The following is a 14953-nucleotide window of genomic DNA, read 5'->3' as shown; positions in this document are numbered from 1 at the left end:
TAGAATCCCTGTTAATGTAGTATGATCTCAGTGGGTCTAATCATAGAATTACATATAGAACCCCTATTAATGTAGTATGATCTCAGTGGGTCTAATCACAGAATTACATATAGAATCCTTATTAATGTAGTATGATCTCAGTGGGTCTAATCATAGAATTACATATAGAACCCCTATTAATGTAGTATGATCTCAGTGGGTCTAATCATAGAATTACATATAGAACCCCTATTAATGTAATATGATCTCAGTGGGTCTAATCACAGAATTACATATATAATCCCTGTTAATGTAGTATGATTTCAGTGGGTCTAATCATAGAATTACATATAGAACCCCTATTAATGTAGTATGATCTCAGTGGGTCTAATCATAGAATTACATATAGAACCCCTATTAATGTAGTATGATCTCAGTGGGTCTAATCACAGAATTACATATAGAATCCTTATTAATGTAGTATGATCTCAGTGGGTCTAATCATAGAATTACATATAGAACCCCTATTAATGTAGTATGATCTCAGTGGGTCTAATCACAGAATTACATATAGAATCCCTGTTAATGTAGTATGATCTCAGTGGGTCTAATCATAGAATTACATATAGAACCCCTATTAATGTAGTATGATCTCAGTGGGTCTAATCATAGAATTACATATATAACCCCTATTAATGTAGTATGATCTCAGTGGGTCTCATCATAGAATTACATATAGAACCTCTATTAATGTAGTATGATCTCAGTGGGTCTAATCACAGAATTACATATAGAATCCTTATTAATGTAGTATGATCTCAGTGGGGATAATCACAGAATTATATATAGAATCCCTATTAATGTAGTATGATCTCAGTGGGTCTAATCCCAGAATTACATATAGAACCCCTGTTAATGTAGTATGATCTCAGTGGGTCTAATCATAGAATTACATATAGAACCCATATTAATGTAGTATGATCTCAGTGGGTCTAATCATATAATTACATATAGAACCCCTATTAATGTAGTATGATCTCAGTGGGTCTAATCATAGAATTACATATAGAACCCCTATTAATGTAGTATGATCTCACTGGGTCTAGGAGGCCTAGTAAAGATTTGTCATGAATGTGATCATGTTTTAGCTTTTAATGTGGCATAAATGTGGCATAAACACAACCAGTGTTTGTCAAACAATCACTTGGAAAGGCACTCCTGTTGGCTGCCCTCTGTCACGTCCTGACCATAGAGAGCCTTTATTTTCTATGGTGTAGGTAAGGGCGTGACTGGGGGGTTAGTCTAGTTTATATTGTCTATGTGGGGTTCTAGGTTGTTTTTTCTATGTTGGGGTTTTGGTATGATTCCCAATTAGAGGCAGCTGGCTATCATTGTCTCTAATTGGGGATCATACTTAAGTTAAAAAAAATTCCACCTGTGGGTTATGGGATGTTGTTTATGTTTTGAATTAGTGTTGTAGTCATGGTTCGTTAATTTGTTAGTTTATTGTTTTGTCTTTCTTTGCTAAAGTTTCACTTCTTTTAATAAATGATGTGGAACTCAACGTACGTTGCACCTTGGTCCGTTAATTCTACAAACGACCGTGACACCCGTTTGTCATTCCAGCATCCAAACAGTGTACTACTGACACATATGTTCCTAAAAAAAACTAAACTTTAAATGTCATTGGGCGATTGTCATCTGGCCCGCTACACTGATAGCGTCACTGTCTCAGCCACTTGTCTCTGCCTTGGGGAATTATTAGTGGTCAAGTTGAACCCTACTGATGACCAGAACCCTATGGACAATAGAAGGGAATACGGTGCCATTTTGGATGACCAGAACCCTATGGACAATACAAGGGAATACGGTGCCATTTTGGATGCACACCATACGGAGTGGAGCAGTGAGCTATACGGAGTGGAGCAGTGAGCTATACGGAGTGGAGCAGTGAGCTATACGGAGTGGAGCAGTGAGCTATATGGAGTGGAGTGGAGCAGTGAGCTATACGGAGTGGAGCAGTGAGCTATACGGAGTGGAGCAGTGAGCTATACGGAGTGGAGCAGTGAGCTATATGGAGTGGAGTGGAGCAGTGAGCTATACGGAGTGGAGCGGAGCAGTGAGCTATACGGAGTGGAGCAGTGAGCTATACGGAGTGGAGCAGTGAGCTATATGGAGTGGAGTGGAGCAGTGAGCTATATGGAGTGGAGTGGAGCAGTGAGCTATATGGAGTGGAGTGGAGCAGTGAGCTATACGGAGTGGAGCAGTGAGCTATACGGAGTGGAGCAGTGAGCTATACGGAGTGGAGCAGTGAGTTATACGGAGTGGAGCAGTGAGTTATACGGAGTGGAGCAGTGAGCTATACGGAGTGGAGCAGTGAGCTATACGGAGTGGAGCAGTGAGCTATACGGAGTGGAGCAGTGAGCTACACGGAGTGGAGCAGTGAGCTATACGGAGTGGAGCAGTGAGCTTTACGGAGTGTAGCAGTGAGCTATACGGAGTGGAGCAGTGAGCTATACGGAGTGGAGCAGTGAGCTTTACGGAGTGGAGCAGTGAGCTTTACGGAGTGGAGCAGTGAGCTATACGGAGTGGAGCAGTGAGCTATACGGAGTGGAGCAGTGAGCTATATGGAGTGGAGCAGTGAGCTATACGGGTTAAAAGTGAAGAGACAGAATGTAAATGTGAGATGAAGACTCACTACGGTAGGGCTGATAGTGTTCATCATGAAGCAGCACCCCTCTGTCAGTCTGACAGAATAAGAGTCATGATAACAAGCCAGCACATCAAGCCATCAGCTTAAAACTTCATTAGGATTTATTACTCAGAGATGATGTGAGAGAGATTTAAGGGAAAGTTGCTGTCTTTCTGGTCATAAATCATTAGCCCATAATCTTATTCAGTATTATATTTGTCTGGTTGTAACATCTATCCATCAATCAGAGATAATATAGTCATGATGCTTTGCGTAACCAAGAGGTTTTTGACAGAGAGAGCCTTTGAGGGGTTTACAGTCAGTTTTTGGATAATATAACTGATCATAGTCAGTGTTCCAAAATGTAACACACAAATGTAACAGTAGGATATTGTGGTGGCATAAGACAGCAGACCACCACAGTATAGGCTCAGACACTGTTGGTAGTGTTCATTCACAGCACATAAAACTCACCTCCCCAGCTCATCTCCCATCTCATAGTATTCCTCAACATTCTGCTGGTTGAACCCAGTCATGTTGTCAGGCGGTTCTTGCTCCCAAGCCGAGGATTCCAAAACAGCAGCATGCACATCACCGCAGCCTTCTTTCAGCAGCCTCCCGTCCGTGTCCCGGTGAACCGACCCAGCCGTACCTGGCCACGGACCCTCTTCATATCTGCTCCTTTAATTCTAGGAGGTTAAAATGCAAGATGGTTAGTGTACATATTGTTGTGTAACGGTTCAATGGTACGCCGAGTTGGCATGAACACATTATTCAACAAAGAGAGGGTTGACTTGGGGAAAAAGCTGCACCTTGCTTTGTGAGACGTCACGACTTTCACTCGCTGGTCTCGCTTTTCGCTCTCTAGTTTTCCACGAAGCAGGTCTACCTTTCAGTAATGTGCCAGAAATAAGAAAATGGAGCAGTCGACAGTCTTCGGCTACAGGTGAAGCATAGAAAGCCGAGTGGAAGGCTTGGAGTAGCCAAGGAAACGACTGCTATGTGTTCGGGAGTAGCTCGCTGCCAGTGAAAGAAATGCGACTATATTATTCTTGTAAAGTTAAATCGTCATGTTCAACCCCAGAGCAGGTGTTTAGCCGTTTTAATAGCGGACAAAACGCCCTAGTAAACAAATACAGCTGCGTTATTTCATATAGCTTAATTGGTAATCAAATCAAATAGATTTTGGCCCTTCTTATCACCCAATAATTTGGATAGTAGCCCCCGAATAAGCTGCTCACATTCGTTAGAAAATGTAAACGTATCGATAATAGAATAAAGCGTCTTACCGTGTCCCAGCAGTCAATATAGAAGACAGGCTAATATATTATCCGAGACGCTGAAACGAAGTAACGTTTCCTTTCAGAAAACATAAAAACGGAATGTTGCAGGAAATGGAAGGAAGGATTGTAACAATGTAGCTGGCTAATAATGGTGTGTGGGCTGCGTGTTCCACTACATGTAGTAGTGTCCTGGGCCACTAGGGGCAGCAGAGAACTACTGACTCATACAACTGTACATTTAGAGTAAATACACTCCTATACAATACTAATGGTGTGTGGGCTGCGTGTTCCACTACATGTAGTAGTGTCCTGGGCCACTAGGGGCAGCAGAGAACTACTGACTCATACAACTGTACATTTAGAGTAATTACACTCCTATACAATACTAATGGTGTGTGGGCTGTGTGTTCCACTACATGTAGTAGTGTCCTGGGCCACTAGGGGCAGCAGAGAACTACTGACTCATACAACTGTACATTTAGAGTAATTACACTCCTATACAATACTAATGGTGTGTGGGCTGTGTGTTCCACTACATGTAGTAGTGTCCTGGGCCACTAGGGGCAGCAGAGAACTACTGACTCATACAACTGTACATTTAGAGTAAATACACTCCTATACAATACTAATGGTGTGTGGGCTGTGTGTTCCACTACATGTAGTAGTGTCCTGGGCCACTAGGGGCAGCAGAGAACTACTGACTCATACAACTGTACATTTAGAGTAATTACACTCCTATACAATACTAATGGTGTGTGGGCTGTGTGTTCCACTACATGTAGTAGTGTCCTGGGCCACTAGGGGCAGCAGAGAACTACTGACTCATACAACTGTACATTTAGAGTAAATACACTCCTATACAATACTAATGGTGTGTGGGCTGCGTGTTCCACTACATGTAGTAGTGTCCTGGGCCACTAGGGGCGGCAGAGAACTACTGACTCATACAACTGTACATTTAGAGTAATTACACTCCTATACAATACTAATGGTGTGTGGGCTGCGTGTTCCACTACATGTAGTAGTGTCCTGGGCCACTAGGGGCAGCAGAGAACTACTGACTCATACAACTGTACATTTAGAGTAATTACACTCCTATACAATACTAATGGTGTGTGGGCTGTGTGTTCCACTACATGTAGTAGTGTCCTGGGCCACTAGGGGCAGCAGAGAACTACTGACTCATACAACTGTACATTTAGAGTAATTACACTCCTATACAATACTAATGGTGTGTGGGCTGCGTGTTCCACTACATGTAGTAGTGTCCTGGGCCACTAGGGGCGGCAGAGAACTACTGACTCATACAACTGTACATTTAGAGTAAATACACTCCTATACAATACTAATGGTGTGTGGGCTGCGTGTTCCACTACATGTAGTAGTGTCCTGGGCCACTAGGGGTGGCAGAGAACTACTGACTCATACAACTGTACATTTAGAGTAAATACACTCCTATACAATACTAATGGTGTGTGGGCTGCGTGTTCCACTACATGTAGTAGTGTCCTGGGCCACTAGGGGCGGCAGAGAACTACTGACTCATACAACTGTACATTTAGAGTAATTACACTCCTCTACAATACTAATGGTGTGTGGGCTGCGTGTTCCACTACATGTAGTAGTGTCCTGGGCCACTAGGGGCAGCAGAGAACTACTGACTCATACAACTGTACATTTAGAGTAATTACACTCCTATACAATACTAATGGTGTGTGGGCTGCGTGTTCCACTACATGTAGTAGTGTCCTGGGCCACTAGGGGCAGCAGAGAACTACTGACTCATACAACTGTACATTTAGAGTAAATACACTCCTATACAATACTAATGGTGTGTGGGCTGCGTGTTCCACTACATGTAGTAGTGTCCTGGGCCACTAGGGGCGGCAGAGAACTACTGACTCATACAACTGTACATTTAGAGTAATTACACTCCTATACAATACTAATGGTGTGTGGGCTGCATGTTCCACTACATGTAGTAGTGTCCTGGGCCACTAGGGGCAGCAGAGAACTACTGACTCATACAACTGTACATTTAGAGTAATTACACTCCTCTACAATACTAATGGTGTGTGGGCTGTGTGTTCCACTACATGTAGTAGTGTCCTGGGCCACTAGGGGCAGCAGAGAACTACTGACTCATACAACTGTACATTTAGAGTAATTACACTCCTATACAATACTAATAGTGTGTGGGCTGCGTGTTCCACTACATGTAGTAGTGTCCTGGGCCACTAGGGGCAGCAGAGAACTACTGACTCATACAACTGTACATTTAGAGTAAATACACTCCTATACAATACTAATGGTGTGTGGGCTGCGTGTTCCACTACATGTAGTAGTGTCCTGGGCCACTAGGGGCGGCAGAGAACTACTGACTCATACAACTGTACATTTAGAGTAATTACACTCCTATACAATACTAATGGTGTGTGGGCTGCGTGTTCCACTACATGTAGTAGTGTCCTGGGCCACTAGGGGCAGCAGAGAACTACTGACTCATACAACTGTACATTTAGAGTAAATACACTCCTATACAATACTAATGGTGTGTGGGCTGCGTGTTCCACTACATGTAGTAGTGTCCTGGGCCACTAGGGGCAGCAGAGAACTACTGACTCATACAACTGTACATTTAGAGTAATTACACTCCTATACAATACTAATGGTGTGTGGGCTGCGTGTTCCACTACATGTAGTAGTGTCCTGGGCCACTAGGGGCAGCAGAGAACTACTGACTCATACAACTGTACATTTAGAGTAAATACACTCCTATACAATACTAATGGTGTGTGGGCTGCGTGTTCCACTACATGTAGTAGTGTCCTGGGCCACTAGGGGCAGCAGAGAACTACTGACTCATACAACTGTACATTTAGAGTAATTACACTCCTATACAATACTAATGGTGTGTGGGCTGTGTGTTCCACTACATGTAGTAGTGTCCTGGGCCACTAGGGGCAGCAGAGAACTACTGACTCATACAACTGTACATTTAGAGTAATTACACTCCTATACAATACTAATGGTGTGTGGGCTGCGTGTTCCACTACATGTAGTAGTGTCCTGGGCCACTAGGGGCGGCAGAGAACTACTGACTCATACAACTGTACATTTAGAGTAAATACACTCCTATACAATACTAATGGTGTGTGGGCTGCGTGTTCCACTACATGTAGTAGTGTCCTGGGCCACTAGGGGCGGCAGAGAACTACTGACTCATACAACTGTACATTTAGAGTAAATACACTCCTATACAATACTAATGGTGTGTGGGCTGCGTGTTCCACTACATGTAGTAGTGTCCTGGGCCACTAGGGGCGGCAGAGAACTACTGACTCATACAACTGTACATTTAGAGTAATTACACTCCTATACAATACTAATGGTGTGTGGGCTGTGTGTTCCACTACATGTAGTAGTGTCCTGGGCCACTAGGGGCAGCAGAGAACTACTGACTCATACAACTGTACATTTAGAGTAATTACACTCCTATACAATACTAATGGTGTGTGGGCTGCGTGTTCCACTACATGTAGTAGTGTCCTGGGCCACTAGGGGCGGCAGAGAACTACTGACTCATACAACTGTACATTTAGAGTAAATACACTCCTATACAATACTAATGGGAGCCTCTGCTATAGATTCAGGTGCAAACAAGTTAAGAAGAATGGATCCAGAGATGAGCATTTACAAAAATGTACAGATATGAAAATAGTTGACAAAATATAGAGATAAATTCACTGTTTAAAAAAAAGTTATTTGGCCCAAATAGTGGGCATATTAACCTGACGCTGGTAAAAAAGTCAAACCTAGTAGGTTAATTGACAGATCAGCAATACAAACTCCCATAGTATAATCTGGTAGAGCTCTTTAACACCATCCCAACTCTAGTCTAGCCAGAGAGGCCAACATTTTCCCCCGACCTGAGGAATTGTTCTATGGAGGTCTCTAACCACATTTCCATCCACATTTTTTATGCAAGTAAAGTCGTACCGTGAACAACAACAACACCTGGAACGGAAACAGGACGTTTCGCTACAATTTGTTCTTTCCACATGATCTTTAAGTATCCGTAAAATTAAGTATGCAAGAAATCGTGGTGGAAACGCTTTTTATGAGCAAAATGTGATATAATAACCATGATATAGAAGTAAACTTGGAATCACGCGATGACATGGTCTGTGTTCCTCCCACTAGAACTGGCACCTTAAGAAAAGACCATAACCTGGCATGAGCCATTCATACCTTTTAAACAGGTCAATTATTTAATGAACAGTGATACACTTTAACTGAAATATTATTGCACACTTTCCATTACAATGGTTAATACCACACACGTTAATTAAATCAAAAGCATAATTCCCATAAACATGAGCATTTCTGATCAACTATAAATGCACCCCCGAAAAGAGAGAAACCAATCAACAAGAAGTGTGAAACCTGTGGAAAAAGCCTTCAATTGACTGGCATGCACTTACCTTCGAAACCAGTTTGACTTCAACAGCAGTGGTGAGTAGAGCCAGAGTGGAAGAGGCGAAGCCCAAAGTCTGTCCATGCAGATTAAACAGACTTGGATCTCACATCGACTCTCAGATAACCATTTTATTAACTATTTAGCAGTGTTATTGCTATGTAGTAGTCTTATGGGGGTAGAACCTGTCTCAACCTGTTGGTCCGCTAGCCATTGCTCCGGTACCGTTTGCAGGACAGTAGCAGAGAGAACAGTCTTGGGTGGCTGGTGTCTTTGAAAAAATTTCAGGCCTTCTTCTGACACCACATGGTATAGAAGCCCTGGATGGCAGGGAGCCCCAGTAAGGCTGTCCGCACCACCTGTAACGCTTTACGGTCGAGAGCGGTGCAGTTTCCATACCAGGCGGTGATGCAGCCAGTCGAAATGCTCTCAATGGTGCAGCTGTATTACACATCTTTTCAGCCCCCAGAGGGGGAAGAGGCAGTATCACGCCCTCATCACGACCGTGTGGTTGTGTGGGGACCATATCAAGTATTCAGTGATGTGGACTTTTTGGAGAAATGTTCTCTGGTCTAATGAAACAAAAATAGAACTGTTTGGCCATAATGACCATCATTATGTTTGGAGGAAAAAAGGGGGAAGCTTGCAAGCCGAAGAACACCATCCCAACCATGAAGCACGGCGGTGGCAGCATCATGTTGTGGGGGTGCTTTGCTGCAGGTGGGACTGGTGCACTTCACAAAATAGATGGCATCATGAGGGAAGAAAATTATGTGGATATATTGAAGCAACATCTCAGTCTGGAAGTTAAAGCTTGGTCATAAATGAGTCTTCCAAATGGACAATGACCCCAAGCATACTTCCAGAGTTAGGACAAAATAAGGACAACAAAGTCAAGGTATTGGAGTGGCCATCACAAAGCCCTGACCTCAATCCTATAGAACATTTGTGGGCAGAACTGAAGAAGTGTGTGCGAGCAAGGAGGCCTACAAACCTGACTCAGTTACACCAGCTCTGTCAGGAGGAATGGGCCAAAATTCAAGGGGAAGCTTGTGGAAGGCTACCTGAAACATTTGACCCAAGTTTAAGCAATTTTAAGGTAATGCTACCAAATACGTATTGAGTATGTAAACTTCTGACACACCGGGAACGCGATGAAAGAAATAAAAGCTGAAATGAATAATTATCTCTACTATCATTCTGACATTTCACATTCTTAAAATAAAGTGGTGATCCTAACTGACCTAAAACAGGGAATTTTTACTAGGATTAAATGTCAGGAATTGTGAAAAAACTGAGTTTAAATGTATTTGGCTAAGGTGTATGTAAACATCTGTCTTCAACTGTAAATTATGGTATGACCTGGAACACTGTCAGAAAGCAGCACTATATTATATGGTATGACCTGGAACACTGTCAGAAAGCAGCACTATATTATATGATATGACCTGGAACACTGTCAGAAAGCAACACTATATTAGATGATATGACCTGGAACACTGTCAGAAAGCAGCACTATATTATATGATATGACCTGGAACACTGTCAGAAAGCAGCACTATATTATATGATATGACCTGGAACACTGTCAGAAAGCAGCACTATATTTTATGACATGACCTGGAACACTGTCAGAAAGCAGCACTATATTATATGGTATGACCTGGAACACTGTCAGAAAGCAGCACTATATTATATGGTATGACCTGGAACACTGAGACATAAAGCAACACTATATATGATAAGACCTGGAACACTGTCAGAAAGCAGCACTATATTATATGATATGACCTGGAACACTGAGACATAAAGCAACACTATATATGATAAGACCTGGAACACTATCAGAAAGCAGCACTATATTATATGATATGACCTGGAACACTGTCAGAAAGCATTACTATATTATATGATATGACCTGGAACACTGTCAGAAAGCAGCACTATATTATATGATATGACCTGGAACACTGTCAGAAAGCAGCACTATATTATATGATATGACCTGGAACACTGTCAGAAAGCATTACTATATTATATGATATGACCTGGAACACTGTCAGAAAGCATTACTATATTATATGATATGACCTGGAACACTGTCAGAAAGCAGCACTATATTATATGATATGACCTAGAACACTGAGACATAAAGCAGCAATATATTATATGATATGACCTGGAACACTGTCAGAAAGCAGCACTATATTATATGATATGACTTGGAACACTGAGTCACCGTTCTGGTTGAAACACAGCAATGGAAAGATGTTGATATCTGTGACTGACAGACACCAGACAGACCAGACAGACATTGATCTCTGTGACTGACTGGTGCACCAGACAGACATTAATCTCTGTGGTGTTGCAGTAGTCTATGTATTTTCAGATTCGACCTACATATGTGTGTTGCATTGGCCATGTCCTGTGTGTGAGTTGGTGTTGTGGTAAACTAACTAGGTCTATGGCTGTGCAGCAGGGTAGGCTCTGTACTGGTTGTGGTATGGTTGGGGATGTTAGGGTTAGGGATGTTAGGGTTAGGGATGTTAGGCTGGGGATGTTAGGGTTAGGGATGTTAGGGTTAGGGATGTTAGGCTGGGGATGTTAGGGTTAGGGATGTTAGGCTGGGGATGTTAGGGTTAGGGATGTTAGGCTGGGGATGTTAGGGTTAGGGATGTTAGGGTTAGGGATGTTAGGCTGGGGATGTTAGGGTTAGGGATGTTAGGCTGGGGAGGCTGGGGATGTTAGGGTTAGGGATGTTGGCTGGGGAGGTTGGGGATGTTAGGTTGGGGATGTTAGGGTTAGGGATGTTAGGCTGGGGAGGTTGGGGATGTTAGGGTTAGGGATGTTAGGCTGGGGAGGTTGGGGATGTTAGGGTTAGGGATGTTAGGCTGGGGAGGTTGGGGATGTTAGGGTTAGGGATGTTAGGCTTCCTACTGTGTACATTTGCAGTGGTAGGTTACTGTGTGCAGTTCGGTGTTGTGGTTTCAATACAATAACAATTCTGCCATCTGGTGGTGTTGGATTAAACTGCCTTCAATGAAAACATCCCCAGTGCTTTTGAGAGCTTAGTGTTACGACTGGATATTGATACCAGGCAGCTGAGGGGAGGACGGCTCATAATAATGTCTGGAACAGAGCGAAGTCCGCTCTAGTCACTCTTGTCACAGTGATGCAGGGTTTCTCTTTAACAACTACAATGGAAACCATGTGTTTTATGTGTTTGATGCCATTCCACCATTCCACTCCAGTCATTGCCACGAGCCCGTTCTCCCCAATTAAGGTGCTACCAAATTTTATGTCAATGCTAATATGGCAAAAAAATTGCTAGCTAGCTAACCAACAACAGTGACGATGTATTTGAGAGACAAAATTGTGCAAATGTATTTATGTTTAAATGAACATTGCAAACCTCATCTTTTTTTGCCCCATGGTTGCACATGCATCGTTTTTGTTGCTAAACAAACAATGGGGGAGAGAGGACAGAGGACAGAGGAGGGGGAGAGGGGGGAGAGGGGGGAGAGGAGGGGGAGAGAGGACAGAGGACAGAGGAGGGGGAGAGGGGGGAGAGGAGGGGGAGAGAGGACAGAGGAGGGGGGAGAGAAGACAGAGGAGGGGGAGAGAGGACAGAGGAGGGGGGAGAGGGGACAGAGGAGGGGGGAGAGGGGACAGAGGAGGGGGAGAGAGGACAGAGGAGGGGGAAGAGGGGACAGAGGAGGGGGAGAGAGGACAGAGGAGGGGGGAGAGGGGACAGAGGAGTGGGGAGAGGGGACAGGAGGGGAGAGGGGACAGAGGATGGGGAGAGGGGACAGAGGAGCGGAGAGGGGACAGAGGAGGGGGAGAGAGGACAGAGGAGGGGGGAGAGGGGACAGAGGAGGGGGGAGAGGGGACAGAGGAGGGGGAGAGGGGACAGAGGAGGGGGAGAGAGGACAGAGGAGGGGGGAGAGGGGACAGAGGAGGGGGAGAGAGGACAGAGGAGGGGGAAGAGGGGACAGAGGAGTGGGGAGAGGGGACAGGAGGGGAGAGGGGACAGAGGATGGGGAGAGGGGACAGAGGAGGGGGAGAGGGGACAGAGGAGGGGGAGAGAGGACAGAGGAGGGGGGAGAGGGGACAGAGGAGGGGGGAGAGGGGACAGAGGAGGGGGAGAGGGGACAGAGGATGGGGAGAGGGGACAGAGGAGGGGGGAGAGGGGACAGAGGAGGGGGGAGAGGGGACAGAGGAGTGGGGAGAGGGGACAGGAGGGGAGAGGGGACAGAGGATGGGGAGAGGGGACAGAGGAGGGGGAGAGGGGACAGAGGAGGGGGAGAGAGGACAGAGGAGGGGGGAGAGGGGACAGAGGAGGGGGGAGAGGGGACAGAGGAGGGGGAGAGGGGACAGAGGAGTGGGGAGAGGGGACAGGAGGGGAGAGGGGACAGAGGAGGGGAGAGGGGACAGAGGAGGGGGAGAGGGGACAGAGGGGGGGGAGAGGACAGACTGGGGAGAGGGGACAGAGGAGGGGACAATATTATAACAATGTATATTATAACAACAAGTATTATAACAACAAGTATTATAACATTATATATTATAACAACAAGTATTATAACAATGTCAATTATAACATTATATATTATAACAACAAGTATTATAACAATATATATTATAACAACAAGTATTATAACAATATATATTATAACAATAAGTATTATAACAATACATATTATAACAACAAGTATTATAACAGTATACATTATAACAACAGGTATTATAACAATATATATTATAACAACAGGTATTATAACAATATATTTTAGCAATATATATTATAACAACTGGTATTATAACAATATATAACAGTATATATTATAACAATATGTATTATAACAATATATATTATAACAACAGGTATTATAACAATATATTATAACAACAGGTATTATAACAATATATATTATAACAACAGGTATTATAACAATATATATTATAACAATATATAACAGTATATATTATAACAATATGTATTATAACAATATATATTTTAACAACAGGTATTATAACAATATATATTTTAACAATATATAACAGTATATATTATAACAATATGTATTATAACAATATATATTTTAACAACAGGTATTATAACAATATATATTATAACAATATATAACAGTATATATTATAACAATATGTATTATAACAATATATATTTTAACAACAGGTATTATAACAACACACAGCAAGATATCCAGTGTTAAATCAACACTGAAAGAGTGGGACCATATACACACTGGAAGCAGTGTTAAATTAACACTGAAAGAGTGGGACCATATACACACTGGAAGCAGTGTTAAATCAACACTGAAAGAGTGGGACCATATACACACTGGAAGCAGTGTTATATTAACACTGAAAGAGTGGGACCATATACACACTGGAAGCAGTGTTAAATTAACACTGAAAGAGTGGGACCATATACACACTGGAAGCAGTGTTAAATCAACACTGAAAGAGTGGGACCATATACACACTGGAAGCAGTGTTAAATCAACACTGAAAGAGTGGGACCATATACACACTGGCAGCAGTGTTAAATTAACACTGAAAGAGTGGGACCATATACACACTGGAAGCAGTGTTAAATCAACACTGAAAGAGTGGGACCATATACACACTGGAAGCAGTGTTAAATCAACACTGAAAGAGTGGGACCATATACACACTGGAAGCAGTGTTATATTAACACTGAAAGAGTGGGACCATATACACACTGGAAGCAGTGTTAAATTAACACTGAAAGAGTGGGACCATATACACACTGGAAGCAGTGTTAAATTAACACTGAAAGAGTGGGACCATATACACACTGGAAGCAGTGTTAAATCAACACTGAAAGAGTGGGACCATATACACACTGGAAGCAGTGTTAAATTAACACTGAAAGAGTGGGACCATATACACACTGGAAGCAGTGTTAAATTAACACTGAAAGAGTGGGACCATATACACACTGGAAGCAGTGTTAAATTAACACTGAAAGAGTGGGACCATATACACACTGGAAGCAGTGTTAAATCAACACTGAAAGAGTGGGACCATATACACACTGGAAGCAGTGTTAAATCAACACTGAAAGAGAGGGACCATATACACACTGGAAGCAGTGTTAAATTAACACTGAAAGAGTGGGACCATATACACACTGGAAGCAGTGTTATATTAACACACTGCTTGGTGTAAAACCTTATTTGAATATTTCCCAGAGCGCCTTGCCTTTTCGAGTGAATTGTAGAGTTACCACCCATTTTTTAAAATTGAACTTTATTTAACTAGGCAAGTCAGTGAAGAACAAATTCTTATGTAAAATGACGGCCGAGGAACAGTAGGTTAACTGCCTCGTCAGCTCAGGAATTCGATCTAGCAACCTTTCGGTTACTAGTCCAACGCTCTAACCACTAGGCTACCTGCTGGTTTCTAGTCCAACCCTCTAACCACTAGGCTACCTGCCGCCCCTCTCTTACCACTAGGCTCCCTGCTGTCCCTCTC

The 14953-nt window shown here is 43.1% G+C and overlaps 1 protein-coding gene across 3 annotated transcripts in view; it reads right to left on the bottom strand.

Annotated features, from left to right (window-relative positions):
* The window catches only part of dapk1 (death associated protein kinase 1), a 201073-nt gene extending 196813 nt beyond the window's left edge, over positions 1 to 4260 (bottom strand). Inside the window, exons 1-3 of one of the 3 annotated variants that reach the window (XM_036936596.2) lie at positions 3961 to 4260; positions 3484 to 3691; positions 3146 to 3360 (exon numbers count right to left, since the gene is read on the bottom strand). In XM_036936596.2, coding sequence (XP_036792491.1) covers positions 3146 to 3207 — 62 coding nt within the window. In that variant the 5' untranslated portion in view covers positions 3208 to 3360; positions 3484 to 3691; positions 3961 to 4260. The remainder of the gene's footprint in view (positions 1 to 3145; positions 3361 to 3483; positions 3692 to 3960) is intronic. The other 2 variants (XM_036936597.2, XM_036936598.2) reach the window with 2 other exon arrangements.
* Between the last annotated feature and the right edge of the window lie 10693 nt (positions 4261 to 14953).

The sequence above is a fragment of the Oncorhynchus mykiss genome, chromosome 11 (genome assembly GCF_057628025.1).
Source record: "Oncorhynchus mykiss isolate SJ-2025 chromosome 11, ASM5762802v1, whole genome shotgun sequence".
Taxonomy (NCBI): domain Eukaryota; kingdom Metazoa; phylum Chordata; class Actinopteri; order Salmoniformes; family Salmonidae; genus Oncorhynchus; species Oncorhynchus mykiss.
This window is presented reverse-complemented; position numbering and strand designations above follow the sequence as displayed.